Source organism: Marmota marmota, unplaced genomic scaffold (genome assembly GCF_001458135.2).
Source record: "Marmota marmota marmota unplaced genomic scaffold, marMar, whole genome shotgun sequence".
Classification (NCBI taxonomy): domain Eukaryota; kingdom Metazoa; phylum Chordata; class Mammalia; order Rodentia; family Sciuridae; genus Marmota; species Marmota marmota.
Window position 1 is genome coordinate 20,998,844 of NW_026000240.1, and position 24,725 is coordinate 21,023,568.

The 24,725-nt window shown below is 38.1% G+C and overlaps 1 protein-coding gene across 2 annotated transcripts in view; it reads left to right on the forward strand.

Moving 5' to 3' along the window:
* Slc9a9 (solute carrier family 9 member A9) overlaps positions 1 to 24,725 on the forward strand; it is a 536,631-nt gene that overhangs the window by 171,976 nt on the left and 339,930 nt on the right. For both annotated transcript variants that reach the window (XR_007344170.1, XM_048794390.1), the window contains exon 6: positions 1,707 to 1,812. Coding sequence is in view for 1 of the 2 variants with exons in the window: in XM_048794390.1 (XP_048650347.1) it covers positions 1,707 to 1,812 (106 nt within the window). In the remaining variant the exon portion in view is untranslated. The remainder of the gene's footprint in view (positions 1 to 1,706; positions 1,813 to 24,725) is intronic.

Consider the following 24,725-nt stretch of genomic DNA (forward strand, 5'->3'; position numbering starts at 1 on the left):
CCCCCCACAAGTAGCACTCTCTTACACCACCTACTTACTATCCTCCCAGTCCAGGAAATAGGAAAGAATGGAAATGAAAATCCCCACTCTGCCTTAAAATGTTACCATCAGTCTCGTTTTCAACCACTCTCTTTCACCCGTGGCAATCAATCCAATGGATCATTTTCTTAATGATTGCTGTTCACACTTTGCATAACTCTTTCAAATATCAAGGCACTGAATAGCTTTGATGAACACAGATAATCAGCGTGTGATTATTTACTGTCCTGAAGTATTCGCAGAGGCTCGAGGCAAGTGCAAGGCATATAGTACCGTGCTGCAGGCCACCTGAAACAAGTTACGCTCTTAGGAATCTTGAGTCTGTGCTTCTAGATGATGCCATCTCAGGAGAGAGTAAGAGCTGGGGGCCGACACCCTCTCCTTCAGAGGAGTGGGCCACTGCAACAGTATTTATTCAATCATCTATTTTGCGATTTGTGCATTAAACAGTTGCAAGTTAGTTAAATTCTGTGTTGTAAAGGTGGGTTCCATCCCCAGGGATCTTCCAGTCCCTTCTATGTTAAGTTTATGATTTGATCCAAATACTAAGATCTTTTTTTTTTTTTTGGAAAACCACACAAATTTATTTACTATAAGAGTTATGGGACATGAGAACCTTTATAAGGAAATAAAGACCTGAAGAAACAGTTACATTTTTTTAAATAATAAGTTTGATGAGAATCCAATGGTCATAGATCTAATATTACTATTAGATCACACAGAGCAAAAGTGTGATCTAATAGTAATAAGCTGGGGAGGATTTAGCAAGGCCTGTTTGCTCAGGTTCTTCTCAGTGACCTTTTGTCTCAGAGATAAGGATGCTCCTTTTCTCAGGTATAGGAGAACACCTCTCACCTGAGCATCTTATGACTTGCTTTGGGGAGATGAAAGAGGGAAGTCAGAGAGACCTTCCTGTTTCCGCAGCTTTCTCAAATTCCTTCAGTTTGAACTATTCAGTGTGCCAACATGACAAATTTTGAGACAACTTGTCTTGAGGCTATTAATACTGCTTCTCAGTTTCCATCTACAGGACGAGTGTGTTCTCATTCTTACAAATCCTGGAGGACCTGTTACTGTCCACCCGTGTTCTCCCTGCAAATGCTAGAATCTAAAAGGAATGGACCTCTTTGTTGCTGAGAAGTTAGGGGTTTCAGAAAGGGTGACTTGAAAGATTCTTAAAGAATGAATAAAGGGCTCTTTGGTATCAAGAAGAGTCTGTGTGTGTGTGTGTGTGTGTGTGTATGTGTTTAAGGAATGGGTGACTGCTAGCAGGTGGATGACAAAGAAATTGCTGCCCTGTTAGAAGAAATCAAAATGCAATAGTAGCTAAGAAAGCATATTGTATGTTTGGAAAGCTGTGGAAGTTCAGCATGGCTTGAGGAAAGCAACCAAGGATGCAGAGAAGGGGTGCAGAGAGAGACATTGCTGGAGAGTAAGCAGGCCCAGATTACTAAGGAGCTCAAATTTGTCAGCACTGGGGAGCCCAGAGAAATCTCCATGCAAGGGAATGAGATGATCAGCCTTTTGGGGAATAAAGATCTGGTGCCCTACGGTGGATGGATTTGAGAAGACCAGTATTTAATGACTGCTGTGTAGAAGTGACCACAACCTAGAAAGTTCCATACTCTGTCCAACTAACTCTGCATCTTTTTGTGTGTGTCTTCTAGTGACTGTGCTGGCCATTTTCCATGAACTGCATGTCGACCCGGACCTGTACACCCTCTTGTTTGGAGAGAGTGTGTTGAATGACGCAGTGGCCATAGTCCTTACATAGTAAGTACCAGAACTTGGTCTGTGTTTCTTTAACCACATAAAATATGTCCTCTTAGAGATCATTCCCCATGCCTTTAACATTATCTTTTCTGTATGTCATAGAGATACAGGCAATTTCTAGCTTTTAAGGAATTGTTATCACAGAAAATCTCCAATAATAGGCACAAATTCATTAGGCACCTAATTTCTAATACTATTAATGGGTTTTGCATTTCCAGCTTATTACAAGAAACTACCCAGAGGGTAACAGATTTTTTTTTCCCTCACTGCATATCTTTAGCTGATCCACTTAGGGTTCCTCAAATGCACATAAATGAGCTTTCTTCATTTCAAATCAATATCATTGTTTTTCCTCATGCAAGTTACTTTCCAGAAAATACACTAATAGAAGCCTTTGTCTTTATGGGGAGGTGGGCAGATTGGAGCTAGAACTTGAGGGTCAGAACACTTTGATTTCTCAGGGCAAATGCAGGCTTTGAATCATCCCAGGACAAATGGAACTGAAGAAGCTTCAAGTAAGACCTAATGTGATGCCACTTTGTGCTGGAGGATTCGCTGTTTGAGATGAGAACCAGTGTTCTTCCCACATGCACCACCTCTTTAGACACTTATCATTTATATTTAATAAATGCCACTTTGGTGGCTGTCAGTATGTCAGAGGTCTCTTCTTGGTTTTAGATTAAGAACAACATTTTGGGCAACTGTCAGATATCCCAACGGAAAGTAGCTATCTGATAATTAAATGTGGCAACAGGATTCAATTCTGAGCGTTAATTACTTCAAATGCTGTTGAAAATGTATTGTGAAGCAACAAAGGATTTTAAAAGTCAGATCTCACAAGGGGAGGAAGAAAGAGCAGAACTACTCTTTTTTTTCCCCCTGCCAGTTGACATTTCTTAAAGCTGCTGCCCTAAAGTCACCACTAAATTCAGCAACTTTCAAGTAAGTCTCCAAATATCTTTTACCTGGCCACAGAAGGAGGGGTCTTTCTCCCTGCCTTAAAGGAAAATATCATCGAGTGCAAATTAAAAGCAAAAGTCATGGGCAGATTCACAAATGTTAAAAGGATGCTTTTAAGGAGACACCAAGAGCAATTAATTAGGACATCAGGAATCCCTGTCCAAGAAATACTAACATTAAAGCAACATTTGGAGTAAAAATTTTTAAAAATCTGCTGAGCCTTCAGTTTTACTTCCTGAGCTGCCAAGTTGTAAAAGGCCAAACGAAGCAACCCACTAAAGCGCAAATGAGCTCAGGAGAGAACCACACAGCTACAACTGTCCAGCCTTTGCGTGATGGACACTGCTATCCACAGTGGTTTCCCATTAAAAACGCAGACACCAAGGACGAAGGTTGATTCCATGGTGCATAGGCCTGGGGGCATCTGAAACCAAGCACTTTCTGTCTCCTCAAGCCAGTACCTGGTTATTACTGGCAATGCCTCTCCTTCCCCTCTACCCATGTCTTAATAACGTCTTCACCATAAAATATGGTTGGCATGGTGGCAAGGTTCTTTTCTGATCAGGAGACATTGGCCACCCCCCAGCTTCCCAGTTTTGGTGATACTGATACCGTGCACAGTGACCCACTGGGTTCTGATTAAAATAGAGGTCATGGTAGTTAAGAACATTTGGCTGCCCTAAGTCTCCAGTTCAGATCTACCAGCTCTCCTTTCACCTGGTGCATTTGACCTCACCAGCCCCTTCTTGAGCTGCACTGCATACCCCCCATGCACCCGCCATGGCCTTCCTGAGTCTGCACTCTTTTCCTCCAGTGCTGCCTGGGGCTGACTACTTCCTCCCCCTGCACAACCTTCCCTGGGTCGTTCTCTTTACTCACTCTTTTGCTTCTTAAATGTGCTTTATAGCATGCACGGTGATTTCTTTATAATCTACTCCTATACAATTCCTTCTTGGAATGCCCCATCCCCACCTTCTCTCTTCCAACCATTTTCTAGCTCCCTTAGGAAGATCCTATGTTGATATCATTTAAAGAGTCTCCATGACTTTCAGACCAAAAGTTCAAACAGTTATCTCCCCACTTTTCTTTCACACTGATCCAAGCACAGCACGCCGACACAGCCCTCTGGGAGACAGTGACATGTCTTACCTTACAGTCCCTTCACCCTGCATTGCTGTCCCAGTTCCTGTCTCTACCCAGTGGTCTCTCAACTCTCATCCACTGTGTCTGCTCCTTCAGGAGCCAGCAGCCCCCAGGCTGAGGCCCGACCTCACTCCTGTGCCTACCTCTGTCAATCCCCTTCCAGCCAGCATTGAACTACATGTATATTTGCCTTTCTAAATTGTAACCTTTTGAAAGCAAAGCATATGAACTTGAAGTGTGTGTTCAAAGAACAAACTAAAACTTGTATATGTGTCTTCCCTTTCTTAGTTCTACTTTTGTGAGATTTTGAAACTTAAGAATAGTGATGGGGGCTGTGGATATGGCTCAGTGGTCAAGTGCTCGCCTACAATGCATAAGGCCCAGATTTGATCCATAGCACCACACACACACACACACACACACACACACACACACACACACAGAATAGTGACAGCTATTCTTGTATCATAGAATACAAGTTATACATTTTGATGTGTCAATAGGAATACATTATCCCCCACACATTTTATCATGAGAGAGATATTCCAAGACCTTGATAAGAAACCTTGGATTTTTATTGTTTCCTTCCCTATATATACATCCATACCTACGTTAAAGTTTATAAATCAGGCACAGTGAGAAATTTAACAACAATAACTAGTAATAGAATAATTATAACCATATACTATAATAAAAGTTATTTAAAGCTTTTGAGTCCTTTATTTTAGAATTTCCCATTTATGTTTTCAGACTTCAGTTGACCATGATTTAATGAAACTACAGAAATCAAAATTGTGGATGTGTAATAAAGACTACTGTAATAAAGAACCCAAATTATTGACAACTATGGCCCTCGGCAGTGTCTACAGAGCCCCTTTGTAATAGCCATGCACTTTCATTTACCTTCCCATCTTCTTCCAGATAATATTGCTTAAGAACCATCCTCTTTGGTTATAATGTTTTTATATTTTTAATTGTCAATGTTGTGACAATACTGTGCTACAGCACTTAGCCACAGACTATGCCGGCCTTAGACTGTGCTTGTCCAAGAAGCAACTAATCATAATACTGTTTCTTAGGTTAAATGCCCTCCAAACTTCAGACAAGTAACTTATAATTGAATTTCATGACCACAACTCTTATACATAGCACCAGGTGATAGATGCTAACACCTGCTAGGTGAGCTCTCTGCCACTAAGCTGTATCTCCAGCCTTTATACCATGTGTCCATAGTTGAAAATGATCCAGCATTACTTGTCCCCAAATAGAAGTAACTTTATTTAACACAAAAGTTCTGAAATTAGCTTGCCCCTGACCTATACAGTTATTTCAAGAATACAGGAACATCATGCTTAAACCTGATCCACACTGGCTCAGGAATGAGCCCCACATGATGGATTTGCATTTCCAAAGTTGTTTCATAGACCGTGAAGGGAGGCAGAAGATGTAGTGAAGATATCTGGAGGGGTGTGTGTTTGTGAATCCCGAACAAAGACATTGATTTCAGGTGCAGCGTGGCACAGTAGAAAGAAGCCTGAATAAGAAGCCACAAGATCTAGTGTCAGGTTTACCACTGATGAACTGTGCAGTTCTTACAGTTGACCAGAAACCATCCTAAACAGGGGTGAAGAAAAAGGGAGTCCATGTTGGCTGATTTAAATGAGCAGCAGAAATAGAAATGGCTGAGGAAAGGACTTAGAGAAATAAGCAGGACCCTCCTTCCTCAATTTCTCTGGTCACAAGATGGCTGCCAGCATTTGGCAGTATGGTCTCTCTCTTCAAGAGCCTGGAGAGAGAATCTCTGTCCCACCATTCCCATCCTAAATCTTGGTACCTGGTAGATTCTGACGCAATTCCAGACCACCTTGGAGCTAATCACTTTGGCTAAAGGAGTGTACTGTATTCCCTGGCTCAGGCCTAAGTTACATGTCCAGGAGTTCCAGGGTGTGATTGGCTTGATTTGGAGCTGAGACCAGGAAGGTGGTATTATTGTTCAGGTAATGTTGCCATCATAGAGGAAAAGTCAATGCTAGATAGAAACATAATAATAAAACCTACAGGACCATACGGTGATTCTGTGTGGCCATAAACTATCTGGACTTATTTCCTCATCTGGAAATGTGAGAATAGTTGTCTTATTACAAGATTTATAACAAAATTATCCTAAGCAACATAGAAAGCAATACAGTTGGAAAGGTTCTATATCTTTATCATCTATGTCTGTGCTACACAAACCGAATATACTTATATAATTTCCATCATCATTTGTATCAGCGTCTTTCACTGTACTTACACAGATCTCTCTGTTTTCATTAAAACGACTACAGATAGACCTGCTTCCAGTGAAGCATTTCTTCATAAACATGGGGTTTTATGATCCAAAGAATATAGAGAATAACCATTTTTACATGTGATTTTCCCCCATTAGGAATGAGACAGTTAAGACATTGTCTAAAGTTGATAAATCAAGAAATAGAAGTTGAAGTATATGACTTAAAGTTACAAAGTACTTACAACCAAAATTGATGCTGCTCCAGTCAATTCCAGGAGGGTAGCTTCCACACCTCTCAGAGTAGGAGATCCAGAGATGCCACACAGAGCTGATAAATCAGGAATGGAGCTATACTAATACTAAAACGTAGGGCAACCATCAGAAGAAATAAAAACATACATGGGTAACATCAGGTGCCTGGCTGTGTAGGATCATGATTTAGGCAAAGGGGATAAAGATAATTTTACTCTTTATTTTATATTCATCTGTGTTGTCTGAATGTTTTTAATGTGTTTGAATTATATAGATTTAAATATTTTTCATTCAAACAAGATATCAAAAGCAGAAACTATAAAGAAAAAGCCTATTTACTTGATAACAATTGAGTCAAGTCATTCTGTCCTAGGCAAAAATTATGACAGAAAATTAAACGGCAAGTAATAAACCAAAGGAAGAAATAAAATGCATGTGTAATACGCACAATGAATTGTTAATTTCTTCAATATACCACACTCACTCGTTATGTTACCTTGGGTGAGTTACTTACTTAATCTCTCTGGGCCTCAGCTGCCTTATTTGTAAAATGACATTCATTAGTCCTTACCTCACTGGATAGAGTTAACCATGGAACACTTAGACTGAGACCTGGCTCTGGGAACTTGGTACACTGTTGGTTGTTAAATCCTGCTGTTACTCTCATCATTAAAGACTGATAATAAAAGGTCAGTATGATATAAAAATGGCAAAGGATATAAATAGGAAACAAACAAAAGGAGAAAGTCAGACTTGGCGTAAATGAAAGTTTGAGAAATGGGAACCTGCCTATATCACTGGTAAAAAGTGATAAAAGATTTTACAAAGGAAATTTAGCAATATTTACTGAATCATTAGGCTTTGCGAATCATTTGATCCAGAAATTTCATTTCCAGAAAGTTATCCTAACAAATAATTAATTTCTCCATGAAAATGAATGCACCAATTAGGGTCAGAAGTTGTACTAACTTGTTGAGCAAATTGTGATGCATTGATGTCATGGGACCCTGTGCAGTCATTTTAAAATGATATTTAACAAAATGTGTGGATGCAAAAAGATATTCACAATATATTTTAAAGCAAATAAGAAAAAACTTAATAGTACATTTATATTTAACAAAAGTAACATTTATATTTAATAAATATTGCTAGGAAATTTTAATATATAATAAGATCCAGCTTGATTAAAAAAAATCATAGTCAAATATATGTGGGAGTTTATATATTATTATAATATGCTAAATTATCTACTAATATATAAATACATGAAGTTATGTATAATTATATATTTGTTATATGTAAATTTTGTATGTTTATGTTAGCTATATCAATGATATTACATAAAATATATACTATTTGCATATAAGTATAATTTTTAAAAATATTTATTTTATAGTTGGACACAATACCTTTATTTCACTTATTTATTTTTTACGTGGTGCTGAGGATGGAACCCAGGGTCCCACGCATGCTAGACCAGCACTCTACCGCAGAGCCACAACCCCAGCCCCCTAAGTATAATTTATATAGATTCAAAGGGTTATGTGGAATCACAGGCAATCTTTATTTTCTCCTTTTGCCTTGTCTATTTTTATTGGAAATAGAGTAAAATATTCACGATTAACCATATTCCAAAGAAAGAATCCCCATTAACATAGTTGATAATTGGCAATCTTCATTTTAATGCAGATTCCACAGAGATAGATATCCAACTTTTTTTTTTCTACCCATGAAAGATCAGAGAGAAGATTTTGGGTGTTTTTGGCCGTTTATCTGCAACACAGAACTATTGCTGGCATTGTACTGAAAACTCCACTTGTAAAATAATTCCACAGTGTGCGAATGCCTCCAGATTTTCTTAGAGATAAAATAAGAACCTCATTAAACAGCTGGCTCTTAGATGACAATAAATACATACTTGGTACCTTTATTCCCTGTAAAGCAGATGCTTATAAGGAAACCCAATGCAGTTCATTAAAAGAGAGGGAGAAATGGAGCATCCATTTTCTCATTTTAAATGAGAGTGTTATGCTGCTTGGAAGTTCTTACTAGGAAATGTCATTTAAAGTGTGATGCCAGTGAACGCTTGGCACTTAGAGTGAGTGATATTTTGAAAGACCACATTTCTTATAGCCCATGCATCTTAAGGGAAATTTAACATGAAAGTTAATGGGATGGCTGTGAGGCTCAAACAACCATGGAACTCAAAAGAGCTTTGAGATATTATCCAGCCACTCAACAAAAATTACTGAGCACCTACACATGCTGGACATTATCCTGCGTGTTGGGGATACAGATTGGATGGGCACAGTCACCCATCCTGCCCTCAATAACTCCTCACTGAAATAGGCAACGATAGCTATAACAGGATTTGTTATATGCAACAAACCTTTGCTCTGAAAAATCATCTCAGAAAATGGCTGGGTAGGGATTGGTCATAAAAACATGTCCCAAGGAAACCACCGTCTTTGTCAAGTAGCATCACCTCTAAAAAGACTGCAAGCTCATTGAAGGCATGCTACATTTTCTCCATCCCCACAACACACAGCTAATTATTTGGTAGGTTCTTCAGAGATTCTTGAAGGAGGGAATTAATATCTCTTCAGATGCAGATGGGGACATTTTACTAATTCCCTCATTAAAATCTATTCCAGAGGATGGATGTTTAATATTCTTTATTCTGCTCCTTCCAACTATTTGAAAAGCCTTATTCGTTACCCTCATTAGCTCTAATCTTCTCCCATTTGACCCTGGCTCTACACAGAGGTGATAAGAAGGTGCTCTTTTTTGATGAGAATAAGCTGAAACTGCTATCAGAACCAGAAAGTATATTTCTCATGAATCTGCTTAACTTAAAAACAAGTTTCCTGTATCTCGATGCATCTTTCTGAAGGTAATTCACTTTGATATTTGCCTTGGAAACCAATAATCAGTATGAAACTCATTTGTTTTGATGCCTGTCTAGATACTGGTGTGATACATAATTAAATGAAAAATAAGTTATGGCCCTTTTTGCTTAAGGACTCCCTGTGCAGGCAGTCGGTCCCATGCTGACTTCATTTCTTGGACACCAGGTGGCGTCACATGGCAGGAATGGGAAGGACACCCTAGGATCTTTAGAAAGAAGCTGGGTGGCATTGCACAGCTGACACCGGGCTGTGGGGCACAGGTGTTGGCTGTCCATGGTCCTCTTGCTGTGGCTGTCTTGTTTGCTTTTTACTCACTCATTCCTTATCCTGGGTTCCCATTTCCTATGACTCTGCCGTCTTCCTCATCCCCGCTCTCTCTTAATGTCCCTGTTCAGATGACTAGGACTTGACCTTGGTTTTATCCTCTGACTCCATCCCTTGTCCCTGGGATTAGATCTGATGTTTACTCCCTGATTCCCTGGATGTCAGCCCCCCGAGACAGAGAGCTTGGTTTACTCATGTCAAGGCATGCGTGACAAATTGGCCTACCAAAAAATAAATAAATAAAAGAAATCCATATTGATGATTTCTCATCTCCATTCCATTGTGCTTTAATTTATTGGTGCATAAGTCAGATGTAACTGACAGGAGCCCAATTCAAATTAGTTTAAGCAAAGGAATTCACTGGCCTGTTTAGCAGGGGTCCAGCTGACTCTGGGCAGGTGAGGCTCAGGGATTGTAATGTGGCTGACTGTTCTTTCTTTTTCTCTCTTGGCCCTGATTTCCCTCTGAGTGCTAGCTTCATCCTTTCCTAGTTCAAATAGATGGTTTGTTCTGTGATGCAGAAGATGGCGACTAATGGCATCTCCGGGCTTATATGTTTTTTAGCTCAAATTAAAACTTCCTTCTTCCAATATTTGCATATTAGTCACAACACCGGCTCAGCTGTATCAGAAAGTCACCACTAGCCCAATGACATAGTCATCTGAGGGGATTAAACATGGTGATCGGTTAGATCTGAATTGTATCCCTATAGCCAATGGCATGGAATCCTCTATCAGAAGATAGTGGTTGGAGTACAAGCTAGATGGGCATCCCCAAACAATAACTATCCTATTCCATAATAGAATGTTCAGAACATGGTGGTTTGAAATCAAACACTATATAATCCTTAGGCCAGTTAGAAGTTCTTTATTTAAAAAGGCAAGTATTCTTTTCTAAATGCAGAGTTGATTTTGAAAGAGAGAAAAAAAAAAAAAAAAAAAACATTCCTTATGTGTGAGAAACAAGGGAGAAATCGAAGCCCAAGTAGGAGGCCACCATTCTAAGGATTTTGTATATAGGTTCAGAGGTTTTGGTGCTGGAATCCCATTTCCATGTGGAAATCAGAGCCCCATCTTTTAGTCACGCGATGCAACTTAAGCAAAGTTCTTTCAATAAGGGCTTCGGTTCCATGTTTCCATCCACCTTAGGAAACAGTAAGGGAACTTTCTATCTGCCTGTAATTTGAGAAGTCAAAATCCCTGGCCCAGGCAGTTGTGATATAGGAAACACAAGCCAATCAATTCAAATAAGGTGTTTTCAGGACTTTTGAAACGAATGTGCCAGCAACATCCCGTTCCCTACAATTCGGATTATACCAAAACTGATATAAAGTGACACTTTCACACCCAGGCACACGGAAATCCCACAGGAAAAAAAAAAAAGCCAATCCTTCCTGAAAATGAGCTTACAAGAAAAAGACCACCAAAGGAAATAACTTCAGCAAGAAGGAAAACCAGGAGATAAGAAAACAAAAGTCAGTCAGAAGAACAAGTGTCCTAAGGAACTAACCAAACACTACAAAAAGATCATAAAATGGGCATGTTAAAAAGGTTGATGGAGGAGCAGAAAAATTTAGGAGATCATGGCATAAGAGAAAAAGAGAACTTTTCAAAATTAGAAAATGCAAATATTCACATTAGAAACTAAATGGATGGCATGAATGTCATATCGAACCAACTGGCAAAACAGAAGATGAAGTTGGCAACTAACCCAGAATGCACACAGACAAAAGCTATCAGAGGCTGGTTAAGAGACAGAGCGCATGAGGAAATCCAGAACAAAACAATAAAATCTTCAAGAGAAGGAACTAAGCAGAAGTGAGGAGAATTGATTTGCAGCAATATTTGAAAAGAGAATGGATAATCATTTTACAAAATTAAAGAGACAAATTGACATATCCCATTATGTCCAGAGCTGGATAAATCCGAACTAATCCACATTGAAATACATTGTAGTTTTTAGGGTTTGTGTGTGTATGTATGCTTTCAATTTTAAAGAGTTTATTTGAATAGACAGAGATTCATGAATTGGGTAGCACCAGGCTGCAAGTAACTGGGGCTACACCAATGGGGCACAAGAGGAAAATGAAAACGGTGAAGTTATTAAAGTGAAGTGAGATGTGAGATAATCAAGGCAAATGTGGGAATCTTAAAAGCATTCAGAGAGATGAGACAGATTACTTACAATGAAGATTATTTACACACAGTTTGGATGGCAACAGTGTTTTCATTGACAGCAAGAGCATAAGAAGACAAAGAAACCATATGTTCAAAGTATCATGGGAAAATAACCCCTAGTCTAGGTCCTAAATTCAAATAAAATATCATTTAAAAATAAGAATGAAATACATTGACAGATAGCCACTTGTAAATAATCAATGATAGACCTTGCAAAGGATATGATTAAATACAAACAGGAAACTGAACTCAGAAAAAAAGTGAGAAGCAAAGGATGTTAAGCAAAGAAATTGGCAGAAACATTCATCAATAAGGGATGACTGTGACAAATATGAGGATAATTAATGGGTGGAGCCAATTACTTCATAATTCACTACAACATCCAAAGATGGTGGACAGTAGATTGTCATGGAGAGAGAGATAACTTGGAGAAAGTGGAGATACAACAAAAGACCTGTTTGAAACCAATCTAAGTTTCACTTAAGTAGCCATCTTTATCAAAATATTTTTTTAATGGTGCAAAAGAGTCTGACAACAGTTAATTATTTTCTAGGTGGTATATAAATGTTGAAACCAAACTCTATCTGCGGGTAGTCTTCAACAGTTTCAAATAAAGATGCCTATTTGTTAGAAAACTGATAAAGTACTTCATCTTTCCCTTGGTCATCTTGCTTTCTCTTACCCTCTTCTCTGATTACCTCATGTTCTCTTATGGTCAAATTTAGGATCACACTAGGAATTCACCCATTGAGTTCTGTCCAGTTCTTGGGGAGAAGATAACCCCACTCGTGGTGACCAGAGGACATTTTCTGTCACGCCAATTATTGATATGCTGTGTAATAGAGATGTTTCTAGAATTGTTCTTTATGTGTACAAAATTTAAAAATTGGCTTTGAAATGCAAATTTGAGCTGATATTTCTCAGCAACCAAAGAAAGTTGGAGGAGGTCATTCTGTCTTCAGCTGCATACCGTTATTAATACATAGTAGCTCCTTATTCATTTGCGCCTCCTGTTTGAAATTTAGTCTCTCTTGATTGGAGGACCCAGGGGGATTATCTAGTCTGGGCCCAGAATGACCAGTCATGTATTAAGACAGCGATTGTCACTGAGCAAAGAGCACATTAGGAAAGGTGGTACAGGGTTCCAATAGAATAACTAAGAAATTACTGATTTAAGGGACCAGAATAGCCATAATAGTATGATCCCTTCATTTTCTTTCTATAGTCAAGCTACTTAGAAAGCTGAATCATAATCAGCATCTACTTTATTAATTTACCACAGGACATTACTGTCATTGGGATTTCAAGTACCCCAAAGATCATATGATAAAAGCAACCTTGCCTGTAGCAGACCTGCATATTAAAGAAAATAATATCCAGGAGCTTGTAGGATGAGCATGGTTTTGGATGGAGGGTAGATTGATGTGTAGGATTTTTATCTGCATCCTTCACCCAGAAGCTGTGTGTTTCCAAAGGGACTTGAAATTTGCCATGCTTGGCAATCACCTTCTGAACCCAAGCCAACATTTAGGATAATTAAAAGCTGTTCAATGTGGTAAGATAAGTAAGTCTGGCTCTTTCCCCACTACACAAAGCTGAGATGATAACTTGCAATGGTTGGTTCTGTGATTCTTCTCCATTCTTCCATGGCTTACCAATCCTTCTGACTGATAAGTGGCACTTTTGTAGTAATACACTTGCCATTAATGTCCTTTAATATTGGGGGGTAGGTTACTGGTAGTGTTTGCCCCGCTTTCTCTCTGTTGTGCCCAGGTATACATTCATAGAATGGTTCTTAGTGGTAGCTGGTAGTTCCAAACTAGGTACCAGGGCTCTATAGGAGAAGAATGAGTCATGACTTTGGCCTCCTGTGAAGTAAGATTTCATAAGGCTGACAAGCTGCTTCTAGTAACAATATGATCTTAAACACTGAACGTTAATTTTCTGGTAGAAGTTTAGAAGCTTAGTCTGAAGGAAGTTATGTCTCTCATTTCTGGGGAAAAATGTACATCTAAACAAACAAACAAAAACTCTAAGTAGTTTCAGGAGGTCTGGATAAAGAACTTTTCCTATTTTCTTTCTAATGCACTTAAGACTGATTTCTCATTTTGAATCATCAAGAAAATGTCTTTTATTAAAGGTGATCAATTCTGAATTCTGAGGAAAAAAAAATTTCTGGAGAACAAGAGGCCAAATCAATATGCAATCATAATTTTGGTCCAAATTAAAAACTCTCTCTTGGCCTGGAGAATAATCTGTTCCTATTACTTGGGCTTTGTAATGAATTTACGTGGCAGGCTTATTGCAGGTTTTATGTGGGCTCTGCCTTACTGGGGCATGTAATGCTTAGGGAATCTGATTAAAACTTTGGGAAGGAGCAGCTGTTCAGCAATAGAGGGTGAACACAGGGCCCATTTTTCAGAGCCTGACGGCAAGGCCTGATAACCTCAGTAGCTCTTGGATGATAGATGAACTGTCTTTGAATGCCCAGCTCCTGTGCTAATAGCTTTAAAATATCGGTTGTTTATGGGAAAGAAGTTGGGAGCTCTTATCAATTTTCTTGTCCCACGGGGCCCTCAAATACATCATTTTTTTTTTTTCGCTGCCAGAAAGGCAGGCCGTGTTGAAGAGAAAAGGAAGAAATCCTTTCACCACTTCGATGTCCCTCATGGGTTAATAGCAAGTTTCTTATCTTGGAAGATAGTGGAGTGACTGCCCAGTCAATTTTTACCTGAAATGGAATCCCTAAAATTCAGAACAACCTCTTTCTAGCATTATCCTATAGAATCAGAACCAAATGTAGTTTCCTCTGATTTTTCTAAAGGTACTGAATCTAAATTGGATGCAGATGAAATTCCAATACCAAAGCCCATGCCAAATAACTTATTTTTCAAATAGCAGATAAATGGTCACCTTGGATCTAGTGCCATTAATGCAAGGGTGCCATATTTGAAGCCATTAATTTACATCCTCACCCTAATTTGCTCATCGGTTTGTCTTTTTTTCATCTTTATCCTTGTTCCCATCGTCATCTGTCTACTTTGCTTTTATGGATATCAGAATACCTTCCAAGTGGAGTTAATTCTTCCCCATGTGACAGCTGACCACTGGGATTTTCAGATGTGGTCTGTTCTCAGCTGTCTATCATTAGTCTTTTTGTTAGCATGATTTTAAGAAGATTTTATGGGAGGAAGAAAAGCATACATATATGCATTCAATTTTCTTCTTATTAGTAAATCTGGTTAAAGTTTTGGTGGAAAAACATTAATCTTAGAACATACTTCAAACAAGGATTGGTGTGTGATTTGCTTCTCCATGGAGGAGTGGAGGAAGGCTGGGCTGCAATCAGGATTCAGGCTCTTCTGGTCTGACTTCATATGGTTGAGCAAGTCACCCAACCTCTTCAGCCTGGCTTTCTTGCTTCATCAAGGTGCAACTTTAACATACCTCACCTTGAGAAATAAAAGTCTGTTAAGATTTTAGAAGTGAGATTATACTGAAGCTATTGATTATGAAGCAAATAAGATGAACTTGATGGGAAAACAAGATGGCAGAAAACTAAAGCCCAAAACATGTACAATTGCTCACTAAGATGAATGTAACAGGCTATGATATCCATCAAAAGGGGATGGTTTGAAATTTTGAAAAGTGAAATTATAGAAATGTAAAATATGAAAACCAAAATAAAATATTTAATAGATATATGATTGTCTAATCAGAAAACACAAGACTCAAATGGCAAAATCCAAGAGAACTCAAAAGATCTGGCTGCACACAAGATTGATAGGCAAAAATCAATAGCTTTCCTAAACTTCAGCAACAATTAATGATAAAATATAATGAGAAAAACTGTTCTGTTCCCAGTAGTACTTAAAAATATGATATAATTAGAATAGCTTTAAATAATAAATGTACAAGATATCTGCAAAGAAAAAAGTTAATTTTGGTCAAGAGCAAAATATCCTCAAAAAGTGAAGAGACTTTTTATGAGATAAGATGGGAGGATTCAATATTGTCAAGTGGTTAACTCTCCTCCAGGTAATCTATATATTCAGAGTAACCTCACTTCCAAAGTCCCAACAGATTTTGGCAGGGGAAGTACTAGGGATTGAACCCAGAGGTGCTCTGCGACTGAGCTACATCCCCAACCCTTTTTATTTTTTATTTTGAGCCAGGGTCTTACTAAGTTGCCCAGGCTAACCTCAAATTTGTGATCTCCTGTCTCAGCCTCCTGAATAACTGGGATTACAGGCATGTGTCAATGTGCCCACCTTGAACAGCAGGATAAAATATTTTTACTCCACTGGACTTCCTCAGAACAAACTAAAACTAACAAGAATAAAAAATTTTATAGCACTTGTAACAGGGAAACAATCCCAACTCCAAACCATAAACTATGAAATATTTAAGCATGACAATATCGCTGCTGAATAATCTTAGACAAGAGATGGAAAGAAACTGGGCCAAGTAGGTTCCTCTCAGACCTAACCAGCACATCCCTTTACTGAATGGACCAGCCAATGTTCCATTGTTTAAAGGACAGATAAGATCAGGTAGATGGGCCAATGGAGAAATTAAGAAAAACAGCCTGATCCTTGGAAGTGGCAGACAAACAGAAATCATGCTGACCCATTTCTTGTGTCCTAGCCAGGGACACTACTGGAGGCTATTTTCACGGAAGTGGGGCAGGGCAGCAATTTCCAAATCAAAACATAATTATTTCTGCAGTGTGTGGTGCTTTTCTCTACGCCACCTCAATCTGAATGTCATGAACTACAAAAAGATGTATTTCCAACAGAAAGGGAAAAACAAATGATTGTGACAATGTGTGGTAGCACAGCCCCCAAATTCCTGGATACTACTCCTATCCAGAATGGCTCCATATGAACTTCCCCTGAAATCTATAGAATACATAGAAGGGATGCTAGGCCAGTTCCCAGGCCCAAACCTTTAGAAACTAGCAGCTTTGCTTCCTGACCTTTGGAGAACTTGTTCTTGGAAGCTAAACTGCTCTGTGGAGAGTTACACCTGAAGAGAGAATGACAGCCAGCAACCAGTTGGGTGATCCATCTTTGAAATGGATCCTTCAACTCCTTCAGAGATGCCCCAGCTGATACCACGTGGAGCAAAAATGAGTGGAACCCCCTGACCCCTGCCCAGTTTGCAGAAGTATAAACCAAATAACTGGTTGTTGTTTTAAGCCACTAAGTTGTGCACTAGTTTGCAATGCAACAATGGATAAACATAACAAAAACCCAAAGTAAAACTTGGGTTAGCCTCAACTTATTCCACCCTAGTTCACTCCTTTTGCTGTATAAGTCTTTTGTTTTGTTTTGTTTTGTTTTGTTTTTGTGGTGCTGGGGATTGAACCCAAGGCCTTGTGCATTTGATGCAAGCACTCTACCAACTGAGCTATATTCCCAGCCCCTGTACAAGTCTTAAAATATCAGCCTTAGATGTTTTTGTTTTGTTTTGTTTTAAGATGAGCACTATGGTTTGAATGTATCTCTCATTATGGCATGTGTCAGAAGCTTAATCCCCAGTGCACAAAGTTGATCTTTAAGAGTCAATTCAGTTGTTAAGAAATCTGCCCTCATGAATGTACTAATGTTGTTATTAAGGGAGTAGAGAACTCAATTACCATAGGACTACATTTCTCATAAATGGATGAATTTGGTCTCCTTCTCCCTCTCCTACTTTTTCTCCATTTCCCTCTCTTGCCCTTCCACCTTCTTCCATGAGATGATGCAGTATGAAAGCCCTCACCAGGCTATTTTCACAGAAGTGGGGCATGGCAGCAATTTTCAAATCAAAGCATAATTATTTTATTTTATAAATAAAAAATGACTATAGAAAATATGATAGTTCCTTGATCTGGAACTTCCCAGCCTCCACTTAAGAAATAAATATTTATTCTTTATAAATTACACTGTCTCAGGCATTCTGTTTTAGCTATACAAAATGGACTAAGAGAGTTAAAAATTATCAAAAGGACTCGGGAGTGGTACAGGTTCATCAAAACAGTGAAGTACATATTTTTAAAAACCTAGTACAGGAAATTTAAGACAGAGACGAGCCCATAGCTCTCAAACAAATTTATCCAATGTCATGGAAATATTTTAGGCAGAGTTCCTCATTCTCTTGAAGTACTTACAGACAATCTGGATCCATCCCCATTTCCCCCACCCTTTTATCCCCCACTACTTCCTCATTCCCCCCTCTCTCAAGCAAACAAAAATACAAAAATGTTCAGAGAAGAGATTTCAGATTTCATAGAAGAGACAGAATAATTAAGGGAGATCAAAAGTGTTCTGCCAATGCTCAGGAAAAAAGCTAGAGAGAGAACTAAAATCATGAAGAGGTCAAAGATACTTGCAATCAAAATAATATGAATTCCTCTGAAAAGATTGGTATGGACTGTAGGAAATAATACAAAACAAAGTAGAAAAGATAAATAAAAGTGACTATAGAAAATATGATAGAAATGGATGACAGACAAATGGATGGTTTTAAAACACATGGAAAGTGTTTTAAAACACAGTCCAACAATATTCTCCTGAAATAATGTAACAAATGGCTTGGAAGAGTATTAAGACTCATTGGACTCCAGGAGAATTTCATTTGGAATCAATAACATAAGGAGATAATCTAGTAATGTTACCGAATGTCAAGTTAAATAAAGAAATATAGGGCATCTGGGTAGAAAATTCAAGTCATTCACAGGAGCAGAAATAATCAGGTTGGCCTTCAACTCAACCACAGTGACATTCAATTTCAGAAGATGGAAAAGTGGCACATTTTTACTTCTGAGGGAAGGAATGTGAAACTCAAGCCAAATTGTTCTTCCGATACAAAGGCAATAGATTGAGTGTTTTAATAAATGGTATGGGGCAGTGGGCCGTTCCTTTGTAAGAAGAAGCTAAATGCTGAATTCACATCATTCCTGAGGAAAAACTGGCAGAAGGACTACAGGAAAAACATTAAGAAAAACCATGAAAATATTAGAAATTTAGAAAATAAGTTTTAACGCTAATGGCCTTTTAAATTAAGGTTCAAAACCTAGAAACAATAAAGAAAAAATTAAGCAATATACACAAAATTTAAAAGATAAATAATAGCATAGAAGATACATAACAGCACAAACAGAAGACAAATAATGGACAAATAGATGACATAAACAGAAGAAAATATTTGCAATATCTCTGACAGTCTTAATATCTCAGTATATAATGAACACCTACTAATCAATGTGAAAAGATAAAAACAATTTGAATTAAAAGCCTGAATAAATAGTTTATAAATCTATGTTTTATCTGTATAAAGATAAAGATATATCAATATGTGTATGGTCAGTGTTGACAAGAATAAAGAGAACTGGACACTTAGGTACTTTGTATCATTATTAGCCCAAAATTTAAATGTGCCAAGTAAAGCTGCTTTCAGTAATCCATCTCAGGAAATATTTGCTTACATCAACAAATATATTTATGTACTGCACCATTGTAATAACCACAAAAATGTAGACAGCTAAAGGGTCTATTGATAAAGAAGGGATTACAATATTTTGCTACAGATAAGCTATGGAAAACTTTGGAGCCTTTAAAAAGGATAAAGCATGGAAAAATCTTTAAGACATGTTAACTTACAAAATAAAGTTTCTGAAAAAGGCATATTGTATCACAGCATTTATTAAAAAGCAAATCAGCATATAAATGCAAATAAATGGAACAGAATGGCTTTTGCATTTTTCTTTTTATACTTCTGCAATTGCCTTAATCTTTAAGGCAGAGTATATTACTGTTTTACTTCTGTAATAAAAATGATTTAAGTAATAAATGCATTTTAATTGGAATAAGAGTATCCCTCGACTCACCCGATACAAGTTTTAAATTGTGTTTACTGCTGTATCATGATCATGTGCAACGGGTATAATAGTTGTCCCTCTATCATGAGCAGGTCTCTATCGACTAATGAATGAATGCACAGGTACATAGGATCCAATAGGTAGAGGCTTGTAAAAGGTTTGTAGAAATATAAGGCATTAATGTGCTACAAAAATATGATTTTAAATGATGAGACTAAAATCCTTGGATTCATGCATGTGTCTCTAATGCCAGAACAATTGATTGAAAGCTGAAATCTTTGGCCAACCAACCAGTTGTTTAAATGATTAGCTAGGTGATTGAATCAGTGTTCTGGAACAGAATAGACCTAGCCAGGCCTGTTAGATCCCTAACACCCCTACTTAGTATCATACCCAGGTTTGTGGAACCGTTACTTCAGTGTCCAAAACCATGAGAACAGCTTATCAAGTCAGCCAAATTTTAGATATATTACCCAAGAGTGGACTTCCAAAAATAGAAATAAAATCTTCCCCTAGTATCAAACCAAACTCTAAATTTTCCATTTAGATTGTTTTTCATTTCAAGTTCCAAATTCTCAGCTGTATAAAAATGTTTATGAGATATGAGATATTGGTACCATGATCGTGTCTCAGAAAAAGATTTTTTCATAAGTTCAAAGTTTATTGCCATGAATGGAAGATCTAAGTCCTTTGGGGACCAGTCAGGTAATGCAAATGTATGATGATCCAGTGTGTAGACAACAAGAAGTGTTGGGACCAGGTGCTGAGTGGAAGAATATGCCCTCCAAAGTGACTTAGGTTCCACTGTGATCTTAAACAGTGCAATGGCCAAACATAACTGGATATGGCCAGTTTGCAACCACAGGATTAATCACCTTAAACCTTCTGATTTCAATAGGATCTTTTGATTGCCATCCCCATCTCAGGCCACTCATTTCCACTTTTCCTCTTTTATTTCTGCTGTTTTATCAATCAGGAATTCCCTCCAAGTCTTCTATGGTCAGACAATTATTTTGCAAAGTTAGATGGCATCCCACCTCTCTGGCACTCTCAAGAACTATTCAGCCACCAGTTCCCATCTCTGAACCCCCAGAGAAACTTTGTTTGGAGCCACAGACTTTCATAAGGAGAAAGAGAATAAAGGTCAAACAATCCAGTTATGGACAGGACTGGTTTTTCAGCCTGACGTGACCTGCCCTGATTTGGTGATCTCCAGGGAAGGCAGGACAGCTTTGAAGAGCAGGGAGTCTTTCCTTCCAATCTTCTCTTACTGGCTTCCCTATATCTTCAAGCCATGGACCTGGGTCAACCTCTTTGAATGTATAGCAACTGGCAGCCTATGTTTTCTTTGGCCTGCCCAGTGTTGACTGATGAAATTTTTAAGAAAAAAATTTGAATCTGTTCCCCCAATCTCCCTCAGGACAATTTCAGGCATTAAGAAATGACCACCTCTCCCTACAACCCAAGCACAACACCTCCGAACATCCGGGATCATTCACCACCAATTAGTGAGTTGGCACAGTGATTATTCATGGAAGATCTAAGAGGACAGGTGGTATTTCTTTTGCTTCTCTGTCACAGAAAGAAGAGTGAGGACAACCTCACTCATGTCACCCACCCAACCCCTGGGAAACTGGAACTTAGCAATGTTCCAGTATGGATCAAGAGCATCCTCTCTTTGATACAAAAACCATGTAAATATTTTAAAAAGCAAAGCTATTGAAAAGAATTAAATGTATTCTCTTCTGCAGACCCTGACCTCTAATCTGTAAGACCTGGTTCTGCTTCTATTCATCATCTTAGTGGCTCTCCTGTGAGCAAGTTTGTTTCTGTGTTCTCAAAAGTGCATTAAAGTTTTTGACCCAAATGCAGGGATTATTTTTAATCTCTAATAAATTTCTCTTGGATTTATGCACAGTGCTTGGCCTCTCATAGAAACATGTGGACTAATATGGAGAATTCAGAATTAGATGTAGGCAAAATTAAGTAATTGAGTATTGATTCCTGCAGCAATAAAATCCAATATTTCTAGCAGCTTGGCAGAGAGTTCTACTTAGGAACTTACTTTGTATAATATTTTTATCAACGGCTGAGATCATGGGACAGACTGTAGGCTTGTCAACTTTGCAATTGATATGAATCTGAGACAGATTGCAAATACATCGTATAAAATACCAAGATTCCAAAAGATAGCAATAGGCTGGAGAAACAGAACGCCACGTGTATTAAAGTTTAGTTTAACACAACCAGTCTCCGAATTATTAATTATCATGTCTTAATCATCCTGCCAGATTTGGTTGTAGACTGTTAACTGATGAATAACCTTAGGTAAGAGCATTTCCAGAGAAATATACTACAAATAAAGTCTATAATCTTCAGAAAATATATTAGAATATAAAGTCATGTTCTTAATTTGTTAAAGTGAGCAAATTAAAAAACCAAACTGTGAATCAAAACTCCATTTCTCCCCTTAAATTTTCACATAATGACCTCAACACAGGTCTTAGAACTCTGGTCATTTTTCTCCATGAACAACATAATTATTAATAAAATGGATATCATATGAAAAAATCTCACAAAGGTCAAAGCTTACCTTCGTTCTTATAACTAAAGGAATAGCTTTGGCCTCTTGTTCACAAGATCATTTCCTCACTCAAACTGATATGTTCAGGGCAAAAAGTATTTGTGGTTATCCTGGAACTTTCTAGAAAATAGCTATGTTTCTAGGATTTATCCCTCTTTTCCCCTCCTTTCTCCCATCTGGAGCATCTCTGTTGTGCCTATGACATAATTGAACAAACAAGTGGTTATTCTGTGTTGTGATTTCTCTGATTTTTATTTTTTTCCACTACTGAAGTTGATTGGTTTTGGGAGTTGTTTAAATGAGTCCAAACTCTGTCCAGAGAGCTCATTTTGCTTCTCACTGAAGAAACCCAAAGAAAATTATTACAAAGGATAATAAAATGTTATCTCTCCATTTCTTTTTTCTCTTTATTCCCCTCACCCTTGACCAAGTTGAGGATAAAGAACTATCGAGTTTAACAAAAAAATACACATTTTTAATTTTACATCGAACCTCATATTAGCAACTTGGGAAATAAAAATGGCATAGCTGGATTACCTTCCATCTCCTTGCTCAAAGTGATTTCTCTGCCGCTCTGTCTTGACATTCTCAACTGGCCCTTCAGACTTGGCCCTGGGGATGGGAGGACTTCTTTCCTGTTCTCCACTGCATTTCTGGGGCCAGGTGCCTAGATCATACCACATGCTCAACAAAACTGTTTTCCTAACATCCTTCTTCACCCAGCACAGTATCTTGCACAACTAGATGCTCAGAGCACATTTGTTGAGCAAGTATATGGAGATCAAATGAGCTATCAAGCTATCAAGCTTTGTAAACGATCATTCATTAATCAGTTAATGGCTTGAGTGGACAGACCATTTATATCTCCAGCACTTTTCCTCCATCTGTGACTGACTGCAGTTACAGTTTAGAAATATCACCCTTTTCCCTGGATGATCTTCCTCAAAGGCAACTTCTACAGAGGCAGATGTTCCAGCAGAAAATAAGGAGATGGTCACAAATTTACCAAAAAGAGACTTTCATGATTTAAACACAGTGAAGCTCCTCTGCTGATATTTGTGACCATTTTAATCTTTTTGGTGAAAAAAAATAATTAACTGAGCTATATTTTTTAAAGAAGAAATTTTTAGTGTATTAATCTTAAGGAAAATGAAACAGTTTTCACTGTGATGTTTTAAATACATCTTTGTGCTTGATTCTCAGCATCTGTAAAGTGAGAGTGTTGATTAAATGCATCCTAATTTTCTGTAATATAACTTTGATGCCACAAAAGTGTAGTTCAGAAAGTGATTTCATAGCTCAGAAGATGATTTGGTCTAACAGAAATAATCAACTAAAATGACTCAAATGTATCTCTACCGTTCGTCTTACTAACAGTGCGTATTATAGAGCGAGTCACTGGAATATTCTCTCTCCTTTAATCCTTGCATCTCTCCATCCTCCCTCTAGCTGTTCTTTAGTAAAAGAGCTTCTGCCCCCCACTAACTAGCTCACATTCTAAACAGAAGCATGCTCCCACAGGGAAAGAAGTATTTTCATAAGGGTGTTTGGGAAGGATCAATGTGCATCTGGAGTGAGCTTTACAGTCGAATATAGAGTACATTAAATTAAGACATTAAATCAGAAATGCAGATTACATTAAATAAACTCTGGCCTGTCCTCCTGGTAGCTTATAGTTTAATTTGGAGCTGTTTAATTCACAGTGAGTTTGTAGTTTAAGTCTCTAATTAAACTGAAGAAGTAAATATCCATCTTCCTCCTAGCTGTGCATTACCAACTTCTTACCTCTTTTTTGGTGGTGGGGGGGTGCTCTTTGTATTTTAGCTGGTCTCCATCACAGGTGGAATTTTTTATTATTAATTTCCCAGAACTAAATCCATGCATAGGAAATTCAGAAAACTGAAAACAAATTCCATGTGGGACATCAATACAGGAAAGAGACCAAAGGGTGGAAGGGACGGGGGAGTGCTGGGGAGTGTCATGGGTCAAATTATATGATTATATTGTGTGCATGTACACATATGCAATGACAAATACCATCATTAGGAACAACTATAATGCACCAATAAAAAATGTGGGATTTTTTTTAATTTCATGCCATAAAATAGAAAACAATAATAAAAAGAAGTGGAGAGGTCTGAGGACCAGAGGATAAGACCAGTCTAATTCTCAACTGGTGTTGAGTGCTGCAAAGCCTGACTCACTGTAACCCACACGACATAGTCCTTTGGGATCACTCTTCTACCTCCACTTTATCAGAAAGAGTTCTGCCAGAAAAGAACACCTGCCCACTCCCGGGTTCCACTCCTTTGCTGCACGGAACCACCTCTGCACACAGAACACTGTGTGTGCTGTGCGCTACAAGGTCAAGGGATTGACCTGTAGAACAAATGGGGCTGCCATGCATCTCCAGAACTGAGTGGTAGCT